The 20,391-nt window shown below is 44.8% G+C and overlaps 2 protein-coding genes across 11 annotated transcripts in view; one reads left to right on the top strand and one right to left on the bottom strand.

The window, feature by feature from the left end:
* The window catches only part of LOC130357202 (Golgi pH regulator), a 46,637-nt gene extending 43,804 nt beyond the window's left edge, over positions 1 to 2,833 (bottom strand). For 2 of the 6 annotated variants that reach the window (XM_056559767.1, XM_056559765.1), the window contains exon 1: positions 2,147 to 2,425. The gene's annotated coding sequence lies outside the window, so the exon portion shown is untranslated. Of the gene's footprint in view, positions 1 to 235; positions 356 to 2,146; positions 2,429 to 2,473; positions 2,615 to 2,807 lie in introns of those variants that run through there. The other 4 variants (XM_056559769.1, XM_056559766.1, XM_056559771.1 and 1 more) reach the window with 4 other exon arrangements.
* On the top strand, positions 2,523 to 19,394 carry GTPBP8 (GTP binding protein 8 (putative)). 5 transcript variants are annotated; one of them, XM_056559773.1, is made up of 7 exons: positions 2,523 to 2,740; positions 5,363 to 5,702; positions 8,737 to 8,835; positions 10,704 to 10,834; positions 10,931 to 11,030; positions 18,239 to 18,357; positions 18,789 to 19,394. In XM_056559773.1, the coding sequence occupies exons 1-7, from the start codon at positions 2,658 to 2,660 to the stop codon at positions 18,865 to 18,867; spliced, it is 951 nt and encodes a 316-aa protein (XP_056415748.1). In that variant the 5' UTR covers positions 2,523 to 2,657; the 3' UTR covers positions 18,868 to 19,394. The 5 variants fall into 5 exon arrangements, with proteins under 5 accessions (XP_056415748.1, XP_056415750.1, XP_056415749.1 ...); XM_056559775.1 differs by having other exon boundaries at positions 2,569 to 2,714; positions 18,789 to 19,392; XM_056559774.1 differs by having other exon boundaries at positions 2,590 to 2,736; positions 18,789 to 19,392.
* Positions 19,395 to 20,391: the final 997 nt, after the last annotated feature.

Here is a 20,391-nt window from a genome sequence, read left to right as displayed (position 1 = left end):
CATTGAAGTCTATGGGTGACGGATGTTCACAATTGACATCCGTTAGCGCCCGTTATTTTAACGTCCGTTATGATCCGTCATTTGTACTGCGCATGTTCAGAACATGGAAATAAAATAACGGACTATAACGGACGGAACATTTCCATTATTTGGACAGGATGCTCGTTAAAATAACAGACATTGGTCATTCGTTATCATCCGTTATGTTCAGATATTTTGTCTATTTTTTCAGGACCTTTTTCAGCAGAAAAACAGATGTCAAAATGCAGGAACATGACGGTGGTGATAGAAGCCTTACTGGGCTCATCCTTTCTTACCAATCTGCACCCTGCTAATTTTAGCATTTTTTCCAGTACTACAGGTATCAGCATTTGCATAAGTCCATACTACAAGTCTCAGCATTCCCTGTCAGTACAAGTCTCAGCATTCCCTGTCAGTACAAGTCTCAGCATTCCCTGTCAGTACTACAAGTCTCAGCATTCCCTCTCAGTACAAGTCTCAGCATTCCCTGTCAGTCACTACTACAAGTCTCAGCAATCCCTGTCAGTCAGTACTACAAGTCTCAGCATTCCCTGTCAATACTACAAGTCTCAGCATTCCCTGTCAGTACTACAAGTCTCAGCATTCTCTGTCAGTACTATAAGTCTCAGCATTCCCTGTCAGTCAGTACTACAAGTCTCAGCATTCCCTGTCAATACTACAAGTCTCAGCATTCCCTGTCAGTACTACAAGTCTCAGCATTCTCTGTCAGTACTACAAGTCTCAGCATTCCCTGTCAGTCAGTACTACAATTCTCAGCAATCCCTGTCAGTCAGTACTACAATTCTCAGCAATCCCTATCAGTCAGTACTACAAGTCTCAGCATTCTGCCAGTAAGCACTACATGTCTCAGCATTCCCTATTAGTACCGCAAGTCTTAGCATTGTCAGTCAGTACTACAAGTCTCAGCATTCCCTGTCAGTCAGCACTACAAGTCTAAGCATTCCCTGTCAATACTGCAAGTCTCAGCATTCTGTCAGTCAGTACTACAAGTCTCAGCATTCTGTCGGTCAGCACTACAGGTCTCAGCAATCCCTGTCAGTCAGCACTACAAGTCTCAGCATTCCCTGTCAATACTGCAAGTCTCAGCATTCCCTGTCAGTACTACAAGTCTCAGCATTCCCTGTCAGTACTACAAGTCTCAGCATTCCCTGTCAGTACTACAAGTCTCAGCATTCCCTGTCAGTACTACAAGTCTCAGCATTCCCTGTCAGTACTACAAGTCTCAGCATTCCCTGTCAGTCAGCACTACAAGTCTAAGCATTCCCTGTCAATACTGCAAGTCTCAGCATTCTGTCAGTCAGTACTACAAGTCTCAGCATTCTGTCGGTCAGCACTACAGGTCTCAGCAATCCCTGTCAGTCAGCACTACAAGTCTCAGCATTCCCTGTCAATACTGCAAGTCTCAGCATTCCCTGTCAGTACTACAAGTCTCAGCATTCCCTGTCAGTACTACAAGTCTCAGCATTCCCTGTCAGTACTACAAGTCTCAGCATTCCCTGTCAATACTGCAAGTCTCAGCATTCCCTGTCAACACTGCAAGTCTCAGCATTCCCTGTCAACACTGCAAGTCTCAGCATTCCCTGTCAACACTGCAAGTCTCAGCATTCCCTGTCAACACTGCAAGTCTCAGCATTCCCTGTCAACACTGCAAGTCTCAGCATTCCCTGTCAACACTGCAAGTCTCAGCATTCCCTGTCAACACTGCAAGTCTCAGCATTCCCTGTCAACACTGCAAGTCTCAGCATTCCCTGTCAACACTGCAAGTCTCAGCATTCCCTGTCAACACTGCAAGTCTCAGCATTCTGTCAGTCAGCACTACAAGTCTCAGCATTCCCTATCAATACTGCAAGTCTCAGCATTCCCTGTCAGTACTACAAGTCTCAGCCTTCCCTGTCAGTACAAGTCTCAGCATTCCCTGTCAGCACTACAAGTCTCAGCATTCCGTCAGTACTACAAGTCTCAGCATTCCCTGTCAGTACAAGTCTCAGCCTTCCCTGTCAGTACTACAAGTCTCCGCATTCCCTGTCAGTACAAGTCTCAGCATTCCCTGTCAGCACTACAAGTCTCAGCATAGTGTCAGTCAGCACTACAAGTCTCAGCCAACCTGTGCAGTAATAGATTACACCGTATCACTTCCTGGAATCCCTGACAGCTGTTTCAGTCTATTCCGCTCACATACAGCCCGGGCTGTCACTTCATTCCTTCCACACAGTCAGCCGTCGCATGTTATCGTCGTCCACATCACCAGCTCCACTGTCACAAGGCAAACTGCGCGCCTCAATTTAATACAACACTGTCCCCATTATGCGAGGCACGCAGCCATGTTTACGGAGACCAATTGCCGTTACAAATGATCAAAAGTTAACGCTTCACACATGGCGCCGGAGACGGAGACATCTAGTAAAAGATCTGTGCGCGCTCTAGTGTTTACCTCTCTGTGAAGCTATTGGCTAGTAGTAAGTTAACGTCACCACAGAACAGCCAATGAGATGAGGTTAATTGTCAAGCGCCTATTGATTGGTTAAAAACCTCCTCCACATCGAGGCTCTGAACGCAACAGCGTGTAGCGGAAGTCTCAGTGCCGTTTGGAATAACTTTATTAGCACTCAGAGGCAATGGCAAATTGGCAATGTGACCTGAAATGCAGTATCTCAGGACGCGGTTCGGGGAAGGCAAGTAAAGCTGTAGTACTGTGTAAGTAAGTCACGTGTACGGGGATGTATGATGGAGAGCACGACGGTACAAATAGGTCACATGATTGTTACCCTGGAGACGTAGTTAGTCGTTAGCCACTGGATGAACCACATGGTGCACTCTTAGCATGGTCTAAATCACATGACATACAAACCAATCAAAGTGCAGCTTTCATTTTCAGTATCAACCAATCATTTTCAAGCTTCGGGAAATGAAAGCAGTAACGTGATTGGTTGCTATAGGCAACTGGTTGTTTCCCTTTGCAGTAGTTGTACCCCTCTCCTTGTTATCAGTGGAAACAAAACAAATTTCAGCCTCTCCGAAAAGAAATGACATCTCAGCCCTTTCTACACTGAGAAATGCATTGTTGTCTATGGAGACTGCGCATTTCTGAGCGGTCATAGTGCCAGCATGTTCCGTCGGCGCCCGCTGTTTTACAGAATGACTGGAATTAGATCAGTGGTCTCCAGCCGTTGACTGTCCGGGCATGCTGGGAGCTGTAGTTTTACTGCAGGTGGATGTCCACCGTTTGGAGACCACTACCAGATGGTTGGACGGTGCTTCTGAAACAATACTCACCTGAAAGTGTCGATAGCCGGCGACCAGAGCGGTGTAAAGAATCCAAATGCGGCGTACAAGAAGAGATGCCATTTCCAGACAGATGATTAAGTCTCGGAGCAATATCGTAGTAGATAAAAGATTTATTGGTATTGGTATAAATCCACCGATTCTGAAAATGGAGGAAATTGTTCCCCCGAATGAATGGAGCACTGTGCTTGGCAATGTCCAGAAGCCTTATAGAGAATGAATGGAACGCTGTCCACTCGTGTGCACTACACCCTATGCATTCGGTGGACAATGGGGATCCCAGTGGTCAGACCTGCCCCCCCCCCCCATCAATACAAGTCTATGGGAGGGGGTGTGACTGCTGTCACGCCCCCTCCCATAGACTTGCATTGAGTGGGTGGGGCTATGACATCACGACGAGCTGCCGGCTCCAGCGTTCGAAACAGTTTGTCCCAAACGTTGAGCGGCGGAGTACCCCTTTAAGTATATGATCAATGGCTATTCAACTAAACTACAAAAATAGGTGTCCCTTGTCCCTCCGAGAAAATGGAGCAGCTGTCTATAATCTCCGCTGTCACCTTCATCACTCTCTCTATGGTACTTCCAAAGAAAGACAAGTGCAGCACTCGGCTAACGTCAGAAATCTTATACGTATCATACATCATGATGTTCCATTCACTCTTAGGACAAGGGCCTACCGTTGTCATGATGGGTTGGAGCACACTGAGAGTTGTAGTTTTTTGCAACAGCTTGAGGTCCACAGTTTGGGGACCACAGGTCTAGGGTCTAGTAGTTATAAAAGAAGAGCCCCTAAAGGTAAATGCAAGTCGTCTATAACTCCCTAGCTGTGTTGGCGCTAGAAGATCCAGCACACTCTAGCGAGGATCCGTGATTCCCTAGGTCTAGTAGATATGAACGGCGGACCGGGGCTAGGTAAGCATCAGGCTTTTTTTTTTTTCCCTGGTGCCCCAGCACCATATGACGCACACACAGGGGTCTGGTGGGAGGTAGAAAAAGGCGGCCATACACAGGAGTTAGATGTGGGCCACCAAAATTAAAGGGGTACTCTGGTGGAAAACTTTTATTTTTATTTTTTTAAATCAACTGGTGCCAGAAAGTTAAACAGATTTGTAAATTACTTCTATTAAAAATAAATAAATCTTAATCATTCCAGTACTTATTAGCTGCTGAATACTACAGAGGAAATTCTATTCTTTTTGGAACACAGAGCTCTCTGCTGACATCACGAACACAGTGCTCTCTGCTGACATCTCTGTCCATTTTAGGAACTGTACAGCGCAGCATAGGTTTGCTATAAGGATTTTCTCCTACTCTGGACAGTTCTTAAAATGGACAGAGATGTCAGCAGAGAGCACTGTGGTCATGATGTCAGCAGAGAGCTCTGTGTTCCAAAAAGAAATGAATTTCCTCTGTAGTTTTCAGCAGCTAATAAGTACTGGAAGGATTAAAGGGGTATTCCAGGCCAAAACTTTTTTTATATATATCAACTGGCTCCGTAAAGTTAAACAGATTTGTAAATTACTTCTATAAAAAAATCTTAATCCTTCCAATAGTTATTAGCTTCTGAAGTTGAGTTGTTGATTTCTGTCTAACTGCTCTCTGATGAGTCACGTCCCGGGAGCTGTCCAGCTCCTATGGGGATATTCTCCCATCATGCACAGCTCCCGGGACGTGACATCATCATTGAGCAGTTAGACAGAAAACTTCAGAAGCTAATAACTATTGGAAGGATTAAGATTTTTTAATAGAAGTAATTTACAAATCTGTTTAACTTTCTGGCACCAGTTGATAAAAAAAAAAAAAAAGTTTTACACCGGAGTACCCCTTTAATGTATAAGAAGACAATCAAAGCAATTCGCCACCTGCACAGGTGCGGTCGCACTAATCGCACATGGACAATATTGTGTTGTGATTGCTTTACAGGTCAGTCTTGCAGCCCTAGTGTGATCGTACCCTAAGGTCAGAGAAAAGGGATTTTTAGCCATTTTATTGTCCACCCTCAGACCTTACCCTGACACTGTTTTTTCCTTTATTTCAGACTGTTTCCTGATGAAATGAAGACCATATTTGGCATCACCTCTCTACTTCACACTCGTTTTCCAGTATGGCGGCTGCACCGGAACGCTGCAAGTTTAGCTTCTATCCAGGAAGTGATGAAGCTGCAGGAGAAAAGACGTGGCAGCATTGTCTTCCCTGTGAAGGACATGGAGAAGCTGCTGAGCTCCGACGTTGACAAGACCAACTTTAGACTCTTCGATCCCACCTTAGAGGAAATAGCTGAGGCCGAAAGGTTGTTTAGGCCGGCCGGAAAACACGTGATCGATTACTTCACATCGGCCGTCAGGTTGGATCATGCACCGGAGCTGCAGCAACCAGAGGTTAGTCACTTTTGCTGGCGGAAAAACTCGGCTCACAAATTCCATTGCAAGAGAGCCCAATTATTCTCATCGGGATTCTGCTGCACCGTGCACACTTTGGAATTTTTGCGGTGGAAACATCAGTGGGGGACATTCTGATTCAGGCCCCCCCCCCCCCCAAAGAAAGAATTGACATGTCAAGTCTCGCTACGGAATCCGCCTGTAAATGAATTGCAGTCTATGGAGAAAGAGAATTTCCGATCGGTCATAACGCCAACATGTTCTGCCGGTGCCCACTTTGCCCACTATTGTGGAATATCAGCATGGAAATTTTCCCGAAGAAATTTCTACAAAAAATCCACCGATTGAACATACCCTTAAAGGGCTACTCCGCTGCTCAGCGTTTGGAACAAACTGTTCCAAATGCTGGAGTCGGCGCTGGGAGCTTGTGACATCATAGCCCCGCCCCCTCAATGCAAGTCTATGGGAGGGGGCGTGGCGATAGACTTACATTGAGGGGGCGAGCGTGCTGTCGTAAGGGGGCGGGGCTATGACAGAACAAGCTCCCTGCTCCAGCATTCGGAACAAGCAGCGGAGTACCCCTTTAAAGGGGTTATCCAGGAAAAAACTTTATATATATATAATATATATACACATAATCAACTGGCTCCAGAAAGTTAAACTGATTTGTAAATTACTGCTATAAAAAAATCTTAATCCTTTCAGTACTTATGAGCTGCTAAAGTTGAGTTGTTCTTTTCTGTCTAACTGCTCTCTGATGAGACCTGTCTCGGGAAACACCCAGTTTAGAAGCAAATCCCCATAGCAAATCTTCTACTCTGTTCAGTTCCTGAGACAAGCAAAGATGTCAGCAGAGAGCACTGTTGTCAGACAGAAAACAACAACTCAACTTCAGCAGCTGATAATTATTGAAAGGATTAAGATTTTTTTAATAGAAGTAATTTACAAATCTCAGTGTGAATTCAGGTAGAAGACAGACATGGTCGCACATCTACAATCTTGTATAATGATCTGATTGCTTCTCAGCATAATATCAAAAACTAACAGGTTGTTAGTATACGTTTTTGATCAAAAAGTACAAGCCCACTCGCCACGTCAAGGCCACCTATTTAGAGTGGGTCCCTAACGTCCCCAGCATAAAATGGCGCAGCACCGGGCGGCGACCACCACCGCCGCAACACCAGCGTCCACGGGTGGGGGGAGCGACCCACTGGCAGAGCGGCCCCAATGCCTCTCAAACCAGTCCATGGGCCGCACCCGCCTGCAGACACAGCACCACGACAGCAACGGACACCACAGCACCACACCAGTGTGAACAAGGTGTAATGGCTCACTTACCCTGCTCTCCCAGTCAGACTGGGAGGCTACTAGGAATGAAATGGCCCTTATGAAGCTAATTACTACTTATATAGGTTTGGGCTGAGGGGGTGGGGAAGAGTGCAGCACATGTTCAAACAAAAAATGTATACTAACAACCTGTTAGTTTTTGATATTATGCTGAGAAGCAATCAGATCATTATACAAGATTGTAGATGTGCGCCATGTCTGTTTTCTACCCTAATTTATAAATCTGTTTAACTTTCTGCAGCCAGTTGATATAAAAAAAAAAAAAGTTTTTTCCTGGATAACCCCTTTAATCTCCTCCTCTTCTCCTTTTGATTGTATGCTGCCTCAAAAAGCAATCAATGCTCTTAACCCCTAAAGGAACTGCAACGTAAATATACCATGCTGTGGTCTTGACCTCATAGCACAGCGGCGTACATTTACGTTGTGGCGTGTTTACTAACTATGAAGCGAGCACAGGAGCTGTGCTCACTTCATAGCGGGTGAATACTAGCTGCATTCACTTCATAGCGGGTGAGTACCAGCTGTGATCACGCTGATGTCTGCCATTGATTTAGATGGCGTGATCAATGCCGATCACGGCATATATATATATAATTATTTTTTTTTAAATAATATATAAAAGCCCCTCCCCGAATAAAAAATAAAATCACCCATCTTTTCCCATTTTAAAAAGCAAAACTTGTAAAATAAACCAAACAAACATATTTGTTATTGCCGCACATGGAAATGTCCAAACTATTCAAATATAATGTTTATGATCCCACACGGTGAACAGCGGAATTGAGAAACTTAAAAGGCGAGGAGGGAAAAAAAAAGAAAAATTGCTGCAAAGGGGTTAAATGGGCACTGTCATGAACTTTTTTTTTTTTATATGTTGTAGTACTGATGTACTACAACATATTTCTAATATACTTTAATACATTTTTTTTTAAATAAAACACTTTATTTTAATGTTGAAAAATGGCCACTAGGGGTCTCCCTCCTAGTGGCCGGCTGCAGTCTGGCGTGACGTCACGCCTGAATTCAGACCAATACCGGCAGGGCAATCGGTCCGAATTCATTCAGGCTGCGCTCGCTCCCTGCCTGTCAATCAGACAGGCGGGAGAGAGCGCATTGGCTCCCAGGCCTCACATGCCGGCCCCGCCTCCCGCTACTGCCTCAGGACGGACTGGCCATCGGTACGTGTTTCGTGTGTGGGTAGGGGAATGAAATGTATTGCTTTGAGGAGAGGGGGGGGGGGGGGGTAGCACCGCGGCCATGTAATGTATTTCGGGTGGGGGGGGGGGGGTGGTAGCGCCGCGGCCAATAGCAAAGTTATTGTTTTCACATGTACAGTATGCCTCCAGTTGTTTCCCCACTACAACTCCCAGCATGCCCTGACAGCCAATAGTTGTCAGGGCAAGCTGGGAGTTGTAGTGGTGAAACAGCTGGAGGCACCCTGTGTAGATGAACTAAGGGTGGAAGTGTCGGCCCCAGCAGGCATCAGTGATATCGCGCCTGCTGGGGAAGTCTGCCTGGTAAGTGAGCACACTACCAGGTAGACAAAAAGGCATTTCCACCATAGTTTAAAAAATTAAAATAAGGCAGGGAAGGGGTTAGGGATAGATGGGCAATAGGCAGGGACATAAAAAAAAAAAGGATGGTGGGAGCTACCCTTTAACATTGATCACATGTTGTGTCTCTACAGGTCTGCTTCATAGGGAGGAGTAATGTGGGGAAATCATCTCTCATCAAGGCCCTGTTTGCTTTGGTTCCAGGAATTGAAGTGAGAATCTCCAAAACTCCAGTAAGTCTGTGCATCCATTATGGTACGGACTGGATAAGCGGCCATCTTGTTACTCTCTTCCTATCTGCTCTGTGATGGTGTCCAATCCTTGGGTTGTGTACATGATCTTCGTTGCCAGAACCCACCATATTTATCAACAGTCATGGACCTGTTGGTTAAGAAAAACCATCTTCATGCTCTGTTAAAGAGATGTTAATAAGTAGAGGAGGTTAATCTATAATCCGAAGAGGAGAGCTGCTACAAAGTGCAGTTTGTGCTCTGGAGGACCCAGTATATCCATGCATTACACAGACAGGCCATTGGGTTATATAGGAAATATGTTGTAATTCCAGTTACAATTACTTTATGCCATGTGACAGCAAAGGGGGCTCAAGACTTTGTAAAGCCTTAGACCCTTACTGACACTCCTAATTAAGATATGCCCCAGTAGTTATGTAATCCCTCTCCTATTAGGTAGAAGCCCCCAGTAGGTAGGGAATCCTCCTATCAGGTAGAAGCACCCAGTAGGTAGGGAATCCCCCCCCCCCCGCCCATCAGGTAGAAGCACCCAGTAGGTAGGGAATCCCCCCCCCCATCAGGTAGAAGCACCCAGTAGGTAGGGAATCCCCCCCCCCCATCAGGTAGAAGCACCCAGTAGGTAGGGAATTCCCCCCCCCCCCCCATCAGGTAGAAGCACCCAGTAGGTAGGGAATCTTCCCCGTCAGGCAGAAGCTCCTAGTAGGTAGGGAGTCCCTTCCTATAAAAGACCCAGTAGGTAGTAAATACCCTCCGGTTATGTTAAAGCCCCCAGTAGGTAGGGAATCCCCCCCCCCACCCCCATCAGGTAGAAGTGCCCGGTAGGTAGAGAATCCACCCTATGAGGTAGAAGCACTAGTAGGTAGGGAATTCCTCTCCTATTAGGTAGAAGCACCCATAAGGTAGGGATTCCCACCTATTAGGGGGGGATTACATACTGGGCACTTCTACCTAATAGGAGAGGAATTTCTTACCTACTAGTGCTTCTACCTGATAGGGTGGATTCTCTACCTACTGGGTGCTTCTACCTGATGAGTGGGGGGATTCCCTACCTACTGGGGGCTTTAACCTAACCAGAGGGTATTTACTACCTACTGGGTCTTATATCTAATAGGAAGGGACTCCCTACCTACTAGGAGCTTCTGCCTGATAGGGGGGATTCCCTAACTACTAGGGGCTTCAACCTAACAGGAGGGTGTTTACTACCAACTGGGGGCTTTTAGCTAATAGGAAGGGACTCCTTACCTACTGGGCACTTCAGCCTGGTAGGGGGATTACATACTGGGCACTTCTACCTATCGGGCAGAAGTGCCCAGTAGGTAGGGAGTCCCTTCCTATTAGCTAAAAGCCCCCAGTCTGTAGTAAATACCCTCCTGTTAGGTAGAAGCCCCTAGTAGTTAGGGAATTCCCCCTATAAGGTAGAAGCACTAGTAGGTAGGGAATCCTTCCCTTTTAGGTAGATGTCCCCATTAAGTGGTTTCCCCCCAATAAGTCCCAGCCAAAATAAAATAAAAATCCCATTCACCTCCCCTCCGCTTTTTTAGTGGTGCAGGACCTTTTCCTTTGCTCCTTTTTCCGGAGTGGTGCAGGACCTGCAGCACAATAAAATTACGTAGTTTCTTTGCGTGGCAGGTCCCTTTTTTTTTTTTTTTATGGCCTGCAGGTATTGTGATGGGTATCAGGGACATTTGAGAACCAGTACAGTGCCGATTCAGATATCAGATTTGTCTGTAGAAATTAGATTGACCTGACGACTGTCAGTGTCTGATGTTCTTTAAAATTACATATTTAAATGTTTTATTTATTTAATTCTTTTTTAGTATCATTCCTCAATTTTTTTTTTTTTTTTAAAGGGCCACACCAAAAAAATGAACTTTTTCAAAGTTGGCAAGGCCTTCACCTTGGTAGACATGCCGGGCTACGGCTATAAAGCCCCCGAGGACTTTATGGAAATGGTGGAAGGCTACGTCCAGGAGAGACGCAAGTACGTTGTGCGCGACCGTAGACGACGGGCCCTTCAGTGGCGTCTGCGGATCTAGATGCAGAGACGCAGTACATTTGTTACTTTTGTATCTTCCAGCCTGAAAAGGACGTTTTTGCTAGTGGACGGGTCAATCGGCATTCAGAAAGCAGATTTAATTGCGGTGGAGATGTGCGAAGAGTCCGGAATCCCTTATGTAGTAAGTTTCCGTCCGTTACCAGTCAAAGCTTATGCCAAATAATAATCCAGAGTGGGTATGGATATAGGACCTTCCCTTATCTCATGGACTGGAAATATGTACTCCAAACCAACGGCCAGGATTAATATAAACAGAGGCACCAGGCAAGGCTGCCCGCTTTCCCCCATACTGCTCGCCCTGTTTTTGGAACCTTTGTCGATTAAGATAAAGTCTGATGAAGGATTTCAGGGTCTTGGTATTAAAGGGGTACTCCATTTTTTTTGTTTTGTTTTTAATCAACTGGTGCCAGAAAGTTAAACAGATTAATAAATTACTTTTATTAAAAAAAAAAAATCTTAACCCTTCCTGTACTTATTAGCTTCTGAATATTACAGAGGAAAATCTTTTCTTTTTGGAACACAGAGCTCCCTGCTGACATTTCTGTCCATTTTTAGGAACTGTCCAGAGCAGCATAGGTTTGCGATGGGGATTTTCTCCTACTCTGGACAGTTCCTAAAATGGACAGAGGTGTCAGCAGAGAGCACTGTGGTCATGATGTCAGCAGAGAGCTCTGTGTTCCAAAAAGAAAAGATTTTCCTCTGTAGTATTCAGCAGCTAATAAGTACTGGAAGGATTAAGATTTTTTAATAGAAGTAATTTACAAATCTGTTTAATTTTCTGGCACCAGTTGATTAAAAAAAAAATATATATATATATATTTTTTTTCCCCACCGGAGTACCCCTTTAATGGAACACAAGAGAAATCACTGATGTATGCAGACGATGTACTACTTTTTATAAAAGATCTGGTATGTAAAATAAATGGGGCTATTGGTATCATTAAAGGGGTACTCCGCTGCTCAGCGTTTGGAACAGAATGTTCTGAATGCTAAGAGCCGACACTGTGAGCTTGGGACATCATAGCCCCACCCCTCATGATGTCATCTCCCGCCCCCTCAATGCAAGTCTATGGGAGGGGGCGTGACAGTCATCACGCCCCCTCCCGTAGACTTGCATTGAGGGGGCAGGGCGGGACATAATGAGGGGCGGGGCTAGGACATCACAAGCTCCCGGCGCCTGCTCTAAGCATTCGGAACATTTTGTTCCAAACGCTAAGCAGCGGAGTACCCCTTTAAAGAATTGGGAAGGCATTCCGGATTTAACATAAACTGAGAAAAATCAGCTATTCTCCCGATTGGAACAGAGGTGAACAGTATGGGGGGGTTTAAAGGTGGTAAGGGATATAGACTATCTTGGAATAAAGATATCAGCAAATGTAGCAGAGTATTCTACTTTAAAATATTAAACCGAGTATTCAAAAGGTTAAAGGTAAGAGAAAGGTGTGGTTAAAATGACCATTGACAATGGGGGATAGGATTACATTAGTGAAGGGAGTATTACTGCCATTGATCCTACATTATCTAAGAACGGCACCGATTTGGATCCCAGATAAATACTTCAAAGAAATGGAAAGAAAGATTAATGATTTGAAATGGGGGAGGGCACATGTGAAAATTAAACTGAGATACCTAAATGCACCAATAGCAGAAGGAGGATTGGGAATCCCTAAATCCTGAATTTATTATCTAGCTTCAATATTAATGTTAATAGGACAGAGAGAAGGGATAATTAAAACATTATGGGAGAAGTTTGGAAGAGAGGGAGATCAGATTTCTGTCCTTGACACTAGAGATGAGCGAACTTACAGTAAATTCGATTCGTCACGAACTTCTCTGCTCAGCGTTTGCTTACTTTAGCCTGCATAAATTTGTTCAGCTTTCAGGTGCTCTTTCCTAGTACTGTATCCACCTTTTCCAGCCCACCGGAGCACCTGAAAGCTGAACTAATTTATGCAGGATAAAGTCAGCAAACGCCGAGCCGAGAAGTTTGTGACTAGAGATGAGCGAACTTACAGTAAATTCGATTCGTCACGAACTTCTCGGCTCGGCAGTTGATGACTTATCCTGCATAAATTAGTTCAGCTTTCAGGAGTTCCGGTGGGCTGGAAAAGATGGATACTAGAGATGAGCGAACTTACAGTAAATTCGATTAGTCACAAACTTCTCGGCTCGGCAGTTGATGACTTATCCTGCGTAAATGAGTTCAGCTTTCAGCTGCTCCGGTGGGCTGGAAAAGGTGGATACATTCCTAGGAAAGAGTCTCCTAGGAATGTATCCACCTTTTCCAGCCCAGGGGAGCACCTGAAAGCTGAACTAATTTATGCTGGAAAAGTCATCAACTGCCGAGCCGAGAAGTTCTTGACTAATCGAATTTACTGTAAGTTCGTTCATCTCTACTTGACACACTTGAAGCAGGGAAAAAAGGAGATTGGGGGAGGGGGGGTAGCCTCCCTTTTTAGAAAATGTTGGATAAAAACTGGGGATTTATGAGGAAAATTCTACAGGTAAAGGGTAGCTTTTGCTTCACAACTCTTTTGGGGTAATAAATACACTGCTCAAAAAAATAAAGGGAACACTAAGATAACACATCCTAGATCTGAATGAATGAACTAATCGTATGAAATACTTTCCTCTTTACATAGTTGAATTCGCTGACAACAAAATCACACAAAAATTATCAATGGAAATCAAATGTATGAACCCATGGAGGTCTGGATATGGAGTCACACTCAAAATCACAGTGGAAAACCCCACTACAGGCTGATCCAACTTTATGTAATGTCCTTAAAACAAGTCCCAATGAGGCTCAGTAGTGTGTGTGGCCTCCACGTGCCCGTATGACCTCCCTACAACGCCTGGGCATGCTCCTGATGAGGTGGAGGATGGTCTCCTGAGGGATGTCCTCCCAGACCTGGACTAAAGCATCCGCCAACTCCTGGACAGTCTGTGGTGGATGGAGCGAGACGTCCCAGATGTGCTCAATCGGATTCAGGTCTGGGGAATGGGCGGCCAGTCCATAGCATCAATGCCTTCCTCCTGCAGGAACTGCTGACACACTCCAGCCACATGAGGTCTAGCATTGTCTTGTATTAGGAGGAACCCAGGGCCAACCGCACCAGCATATGGTCTCACAAGGGGTCTGAGGATCTCATCTCGGTACCTAATGGCAGTCAGGCTATGTCTGGCAAGCACATGGAGGGCTGTGCAGCCCCCCAAAGAAATGCCCCCCCACACCATTACTGACCCACTGCCAAATTGGTCATTCTGGAGCATGTTGCAGGCAGCAGAACGTTCTCCACGGCGTCTCCAGACTCTCTCACGTCTGTCACATGTGCTCTGTGTGAACCTGCTTTCATCTGTGAAGAGCACAGGGCGCCAGTGGTGAATTTGCCAATCTTGGTGTTCACTGGCAAATGCCAAACATCTTGCACAGTGTTGGGCTGTAAGCACCACCCCCACCTGTGGACGTCGGGCACTCATACCACCCTCATGGAGTCTGTTTGTCACCGTTTGAGTGGACACATGCACGTCTGTGGCCTTCTGGAGGTCATTTTGCAGGGCTCTGGCAGTGCTCCTCCTGCTCCTCCTTGCACATAGGCGAAGGTAGCGGTCCTGCTGCTGGGTTGTTGCCCTCCTACGGCCTCCTTCACATCTCCTGATGTACTGGCCTGTCTCCTGGTAGCGCCTCCATGCTCTGGACACTACGTTGACAGACACAGCAGACCTTCTTTCCACAGCTCGCATTGATGTGCCATCCTGGATGAGCTGCACTACCTGAGCCACTTGTGTGGGTTATAGACTCCGTCTCATGCTACCACTAGAGCGAAAGCACCGCCAGCATTCAAAAGTGACCAAAACATCAGCCAAGAAGCATAGGAACTGAGAAGTGGTCTGTGGTCACCACCTGCAGAACCACTCCTTTATTGGGGGTGTCTTGCTAATTGCCTATAATTTCCACCTGTTGTCTGTTCCATGTGAAATTGATTGTCAATCAGTGTTCTTCCTGAGTGGACAGTGTGATTTCCCAGAAGTGTCATTGACTTGGAGTTACATTGTGTTGTTTCAGTGTTCCCTTTATTTTTTTTTTTAGCAGTGTATTTTTTTAGAATTTTAGAAGTGTAAGGACTTTGTAAATTTCAGGAGTAAAGGGATAAATAGAGTAGAACAGATAGTAAATAATAAGACACTAATTACTTGGGAAGAATTACAGTCACAATATAAGTTGGGTAATAAATTTGGGAAAGATCCTAATAATCCTAGATGGGAAATGGTCACACATGAAATAATTGAGTATATAAGTAATTTAAATATAGAAAAACTCACTATAGGAAAAATTTATAAAAAAAAACTGATTAAGAGCACTCGTGCACAAAAGTCACCGAAAAATAGGGAAAAAATGGATAAGGGAATTAGGAGATATTTCTGAAGTGGAATGGAAAGAGATGTGGATTGATATGAATAAAGTAGTAATTAGTTATAACCACAAGATTTCTTTATTTAAAGGGGTACTCCGATGCTCAGGGTTTGGAACAACGCTGGAGCTGACGCCAGGAGTTTGTGATGTCATAGCCCCACCCCCCCTCATGACGTCATGCCCCGCCCCCTCAATGCAATACTATGGGAGGGGGCGTGACAGCCGTCACGCCCCCTCCCATAGACTTGCATTGAGGGGGCGGTGCGTGACGGCACGGGGGGCGGGGTTATGACGTCACGAGCTCCCGGCTCCAGCTTTCTGAACAGTTTGTTCCAAATGCTGAGCAGCGGAGTACCCCTATAAGATAGCACATAGATTGCATTTTTCACTGTTAGCGCTGTATAAAATGGGATATAAACTTGACTCAAAATGCCCAAAGTTGTGATTATGAAGAAGCTGGGATAATACATTTGTTATGGGGATGTCAGGAAGTGAAGGAGTATTGGATTAGAGTATATTCAAAGACTGTATGGAATAGATTGTCCATTAACAGCAAAGAAATACTGGGAATAGGGTACAGAAATGTCATAATGAAACTGCTGTGTCTTGGTAGGATTATAATATTAAGAGTTTCTCACCATTCCCCCCGAAGATACAAAGTTGGCAAAAGCTGGTGGAAAAAATTAAAGCCTATGAATTAATTTGGTATAATGGTAAAAAGGGGATGGAGAAAGTGCAGAAAGAATGGGAAAGAGGGAATTAGCCCCTTAAGGACTCAGCGGTTTTTGAGTTTTTGCACTTTCGTTTTTTCCTCCTTACCTTTTAAAAATCTTAACCCTTTAAATTTTCCACCTAAAAATCCATATGATGCTTATTTTTTGTGTCACCAATTCTACTTTGCAGTGACATCAGTCATTGTACCCAAAAATCAACGGCAAAACGGAAAAAAATTCATTGTGCGACAAAATTGAAGAGAAAACGTCATTTTGTAAATTTTGGGGGCTTCTGTTTCTACGCAGTGCATTTGTTGGTTAAAATTACACCTTATCATTATTCTGTAGGTCCATACGGTTAAAATGATCCCGTACTTATATAGGTTTGATTTTGTCGGACTTCTGTAAAAAATCATAACTACATGCAGGAAAATGTATACGTTTAAAATTGTCATCTTCTGACCCCTATAACTTTATTTTTTCGCGTTTACGAGGCGGTATGAGGGCTCATTTTTTGCGCCGTTATCTGAAGTCTTTATGGGTACCATTTTTGTTTTGATCGGACTTTTTTTGATCACTTTTTATTCATTTATTTTTTTTATGGTATAAAAAGTGACCAAAAATACGCTATTTTGGACTTTGGAATTTTTTTGCGTGTACGCCATTGACCGTGCGGTTTAATTAATGATATATTTCTTAGTTTGTACATTTACGCACGCGGTGATACCACATTATTTAGATTTACACTTTTTTTATGGGAAAAGGGGGGTGATTCAAACTTTTATTAAGGAAGGGGTTAAATGATCTTAACACTTTTTCTCACTTTTTTTTTTGCAATGTTATAGCTCCCATAGGAGCCTATAACATTACATACACTGATCTTTTACACTGATCACTGGCATGTATTAACATGCCATTGATCAGTGTTATCGGCGCTTGACTGCTCCTGCCTGGATCTCAGGCACGGAGAAGTCATTCGCTGATCAGACACCGAGGAGGCAGGTAGGGATCCTCCCGGTGTCCTGTAAACTTTCAGTTCCACTTCAGACGCGGCTGTCAACTTTGATCGCCGAGTCTGAAGGGTTAATACAGGGCATTACTGCGATCGGTGATATCCTGTATTAGCCGAGGGTCCTGGCCGTTGATGGCTGCCGGGACCGACCCGATATGACGCGGGGTCACCGCGTTATACCGCCTGAGCTGGCGCAGGACGTAAATATACATCTTGCGTTGTTAAGGCGTTAAAGTAGAATATTGGGTAGTACTGTATTTTTCGCCGTATAAGACGCACTTTTTCTTCCCCAAAACTGGGGGGGAAAAGTCGGTGCGTCTTATACGGCGAATACACCCCTATCGCGGCGGTCCCTGCGGTCATCAACGGCCGGGACCCGCGGCTAATACAGGACATCACCGATCGCGGTGATGCCCTGTATTAACCCTTCAGATGCGGCGATCAAAGCTGACTGCCGCGTCTGAAGGGAAAGTGACACTAACCCGGCTGTTCAGTCGATTTCACCGCGGCGGTCCCGAACAGCCCGACAGAATAGCCGGGTTAGTGCTTACGAGACACCGGGAGGGACCTTACCTGCCTCCTCGCTATCTTCTCCGTTCAGGGATCCCCTGTATGGCCGGCGCTCTCCTTCCTCGTCATCACGTTGTCGCGTGCGTGCGTCGGCGTGCGTAACGACGTGATGGCGGCGACGGAGAGCGAGGATACCCGGCCGGCAGCAGAGACGTTCCGGAGCGACGGGGACAGCGATGGAGCGACATCCAGGGCAGCGGTGACGGGTCCGGAGCGGCGGGGACACGTGAGTATTACCTCCTGTGCAGTGGTCTTCAATCTGCGGACCTCCAGATGTTGCAAAACTACAACACCCAGCATGCCCGGACAGCCAACGGCTGTCCGGGCACGCTGGGAGTTGTAGTTTTGCAACATCTGGAGGTCCGCAGGTTGAAGACCACTATTGGGTTCAAAATCTTTATTTTTTGAGATTTTGCACCTATAAATTGGGTGCGTCTTATACGCCGGTGCGTCCTATAGGGCGAAAAATACGGTATATTATGTTTGTGTTTTTTTTTTTTTTTTCCTCGTGGCCGATGGGGAGGATGGGTTGAGAGGAAGGAAGGGGTTTAACAAAGTGATGTTTTCTTTGTTTAACCTGGACTATACCTTTTTTAATAGTACACATTTGGTTTCTGCAGATAGTAATGACAAAGATGGACAGATCCCGGCCCGCTGTCTTGCTCACTCAGTTTGTGCAGATTCAGGACTTCATCAAGTCTCAGACACTGGGCTGCTTCCCCCAGCCCTTCGTAGTCAGGTAAAGTAATGGTGGACAACTTGGATATGCCAGAATGTTATACAGATTTGTAAATTACTTCTATTTAAAATCTTAATCCTTCCAGTACTTATCAGCTGCTGTATGCTCCAGAGCAAGTTGTGTAGTTCTTTCTAGTCTGACCACAGTGCTCTCTGCTGACACCTCTGTCCATGTCAGGAACTGTCCGTGATAGAAGCAAATCCCCATAGCAAATCTAACCTGCTCTGGACAGAGGTGGAAGGAGAGAGCACTGTGGTCAGACTGGAAAGAACTACACAACTTCCTCTGGAGCATACAGCAGCTGATTAAGATTTTTTACATAGAAGTAATTTACAGATCTGTATAACTTTCTGGCACCAGTTGATTTGAAAACGTTGTTGTTTATTTTCCCTCCGGAGTACCCCTTTAACCTGTAGCCTCTTCTTTTGCAGCTCTTTACATTTCTCAGGGATTCACCTGCTCCGATGTTTCATCGCACAAGTTACAGGAAATCTTCCAGGAATCAGATGAGGAGTGATCAGTAACCCAGATGTAACCTGTAACTGCAGGGTAACATCTGTCAGTACTGTATAAGGCAGTGTTTTTCAACCAGAATGCCTCCAGCTGTTGCAAAACTGCAACTCCCAGCATGCCCGGACAGGGCATGCTGGGAGTTGTAGTTTTGCAACAGCTGGAGGCACCCTGGTTGGGAAACACTGCATAAGGTCACGTTCAAGTATTGCTATAGTTTCTGCTGGTAGTTAACGTTGTTGGGCAACCGAAACTGGATCTCAGTAAAAAGATTGTGATAAAACTATTATACTGCGAGATTTATAACCCAATTAAAAATAAATAAATAAATTCAATTATATAAATATAATTTACCTGATGCCACTAAACATGGACTTAGCTACTCTGTGAACTCAAAGAATTTTCGCCACTCTTTTAACGTAAAATGTATTCTATCGTCAATTAAATAGTTTTGTTTTATTTGTGTATTTTCTTTTTTAATCACAAAAGCTTGTACATTCTTAATTTTTCACATTAATTATAAAAAATAAAAATAAAAAAAAACTTTTTTGGGTCAATTGTAAATTCATGATCCATTAAAGGGGTACTCCGCCCACGGGGATAAGATGTCTGATCGAGGGGGTATGTTTAGTACACTGGGTTTGGGCGGCCGGAGATGTGATGTCTCTATTCATGTCCCCCTCCCATAGACATGAATGGGGGGTGGGGGGTGGTGACATCATGAGGGGGCGTGGCTTGATCTTACATTTCCCACCGCCCAAACCCTGCATTGTAAACACACTGTTTAGTATGCCGGGTGCAGCACGGAAGACTGGGACCCCGCGATCAGACATCTTATTCCCTATCCTTTGGATAGGGGATAAGATGTCTGTGAACGGAGCAAATGTTTAAAAAAAAAAAAAGCTGAATTAGGCCTAAAATCAATGCGGATGCGGAATTCATGCAGATAGGCAGAATTTCCGTCGTGTGAACGCGGCCTTACCCTCCTCCCTCGCTTCAGATTAGTGCTCTGACTATACTGGTTTCTCGGTAGGCTGTGTACGCATAGCACCAATAACATCATAGGCATATGGCAGAGCATTAAAGAGGTACTCTGACCACGCCCCCTCAATGCAAGTCTTTAGGAGGGCGCGTGGCAGCGTGCGCCAGATTTTCATGGCTCCAGGCACCACTTTTGAAAATTTGATGCAAATTTGTATTGTTTGTGGTGGTAATACAACTGCACTAAATACACAAGACTTTAAATGGGTCATCCTGGCCCCTCTCATTTACCAATAAATCATGATTTTATTTTAAATTTCCCCTCATATTCTTGAATGTGATTGGCAGATGTCAGCGCATTAAACATGCACCAAAGTGCTCCCAAATGACCAACAGAAGAGGATTTAATTTATTTGACTTCTTATATAAGTGAAAGATCACAGAGAGGGAAATGTTGTAAATGACTTGGATTGTTTAAAAAATAAAATAAGGCCACGTCTATATTTCAGGTAAATTATTGGAAACGTTCCTAGGAAGAAAAAA

This window comes from Hyla sarda, chromosome 2 (assembly GCF_029499605.1).
Source record: "Hyla sarda isolate aHylSar1 chromosome 2, aHylSar1.hap1, whole genome shotgun sequence".
Classification (NCBI taxonomy): Eukaryota; Metazoa; Chordata; class Amphibia; order Anura; family Hylidae; genus Hyla; species Hyla sarda.
The sequence above is the reverse complement of the archived record's forward strand: the minus strand, read 5'-3'. Positions and strand labels throughout refer to the sequence as shown.

Excerpts from the sequence above, each read along its gene's own strand:
- GTPBP8 (XM_056559773.1), top strand. The coding sequence starts at position 2,658 with ATGGCAAATTGGCAATGTGACCTGAAATGCAGTATCTCAGGACGCGGT. Across the intron at positions 10,835-10,930 it reads TACGTCCAGGAGAGACGCAA|CCTGAAAAGGACGTTTTTGC; the intron begins GTACGTTGTGCG and ends TGTATCTTCCAG. Across the intron at positions 11,031-18,238 it reads AGTCCGGAATCCCTTATGTA|ATAGTAATGACAAAGATGGA; the intron begins GTAAGTTTCCGT and ends TGGTTTCTGCAG.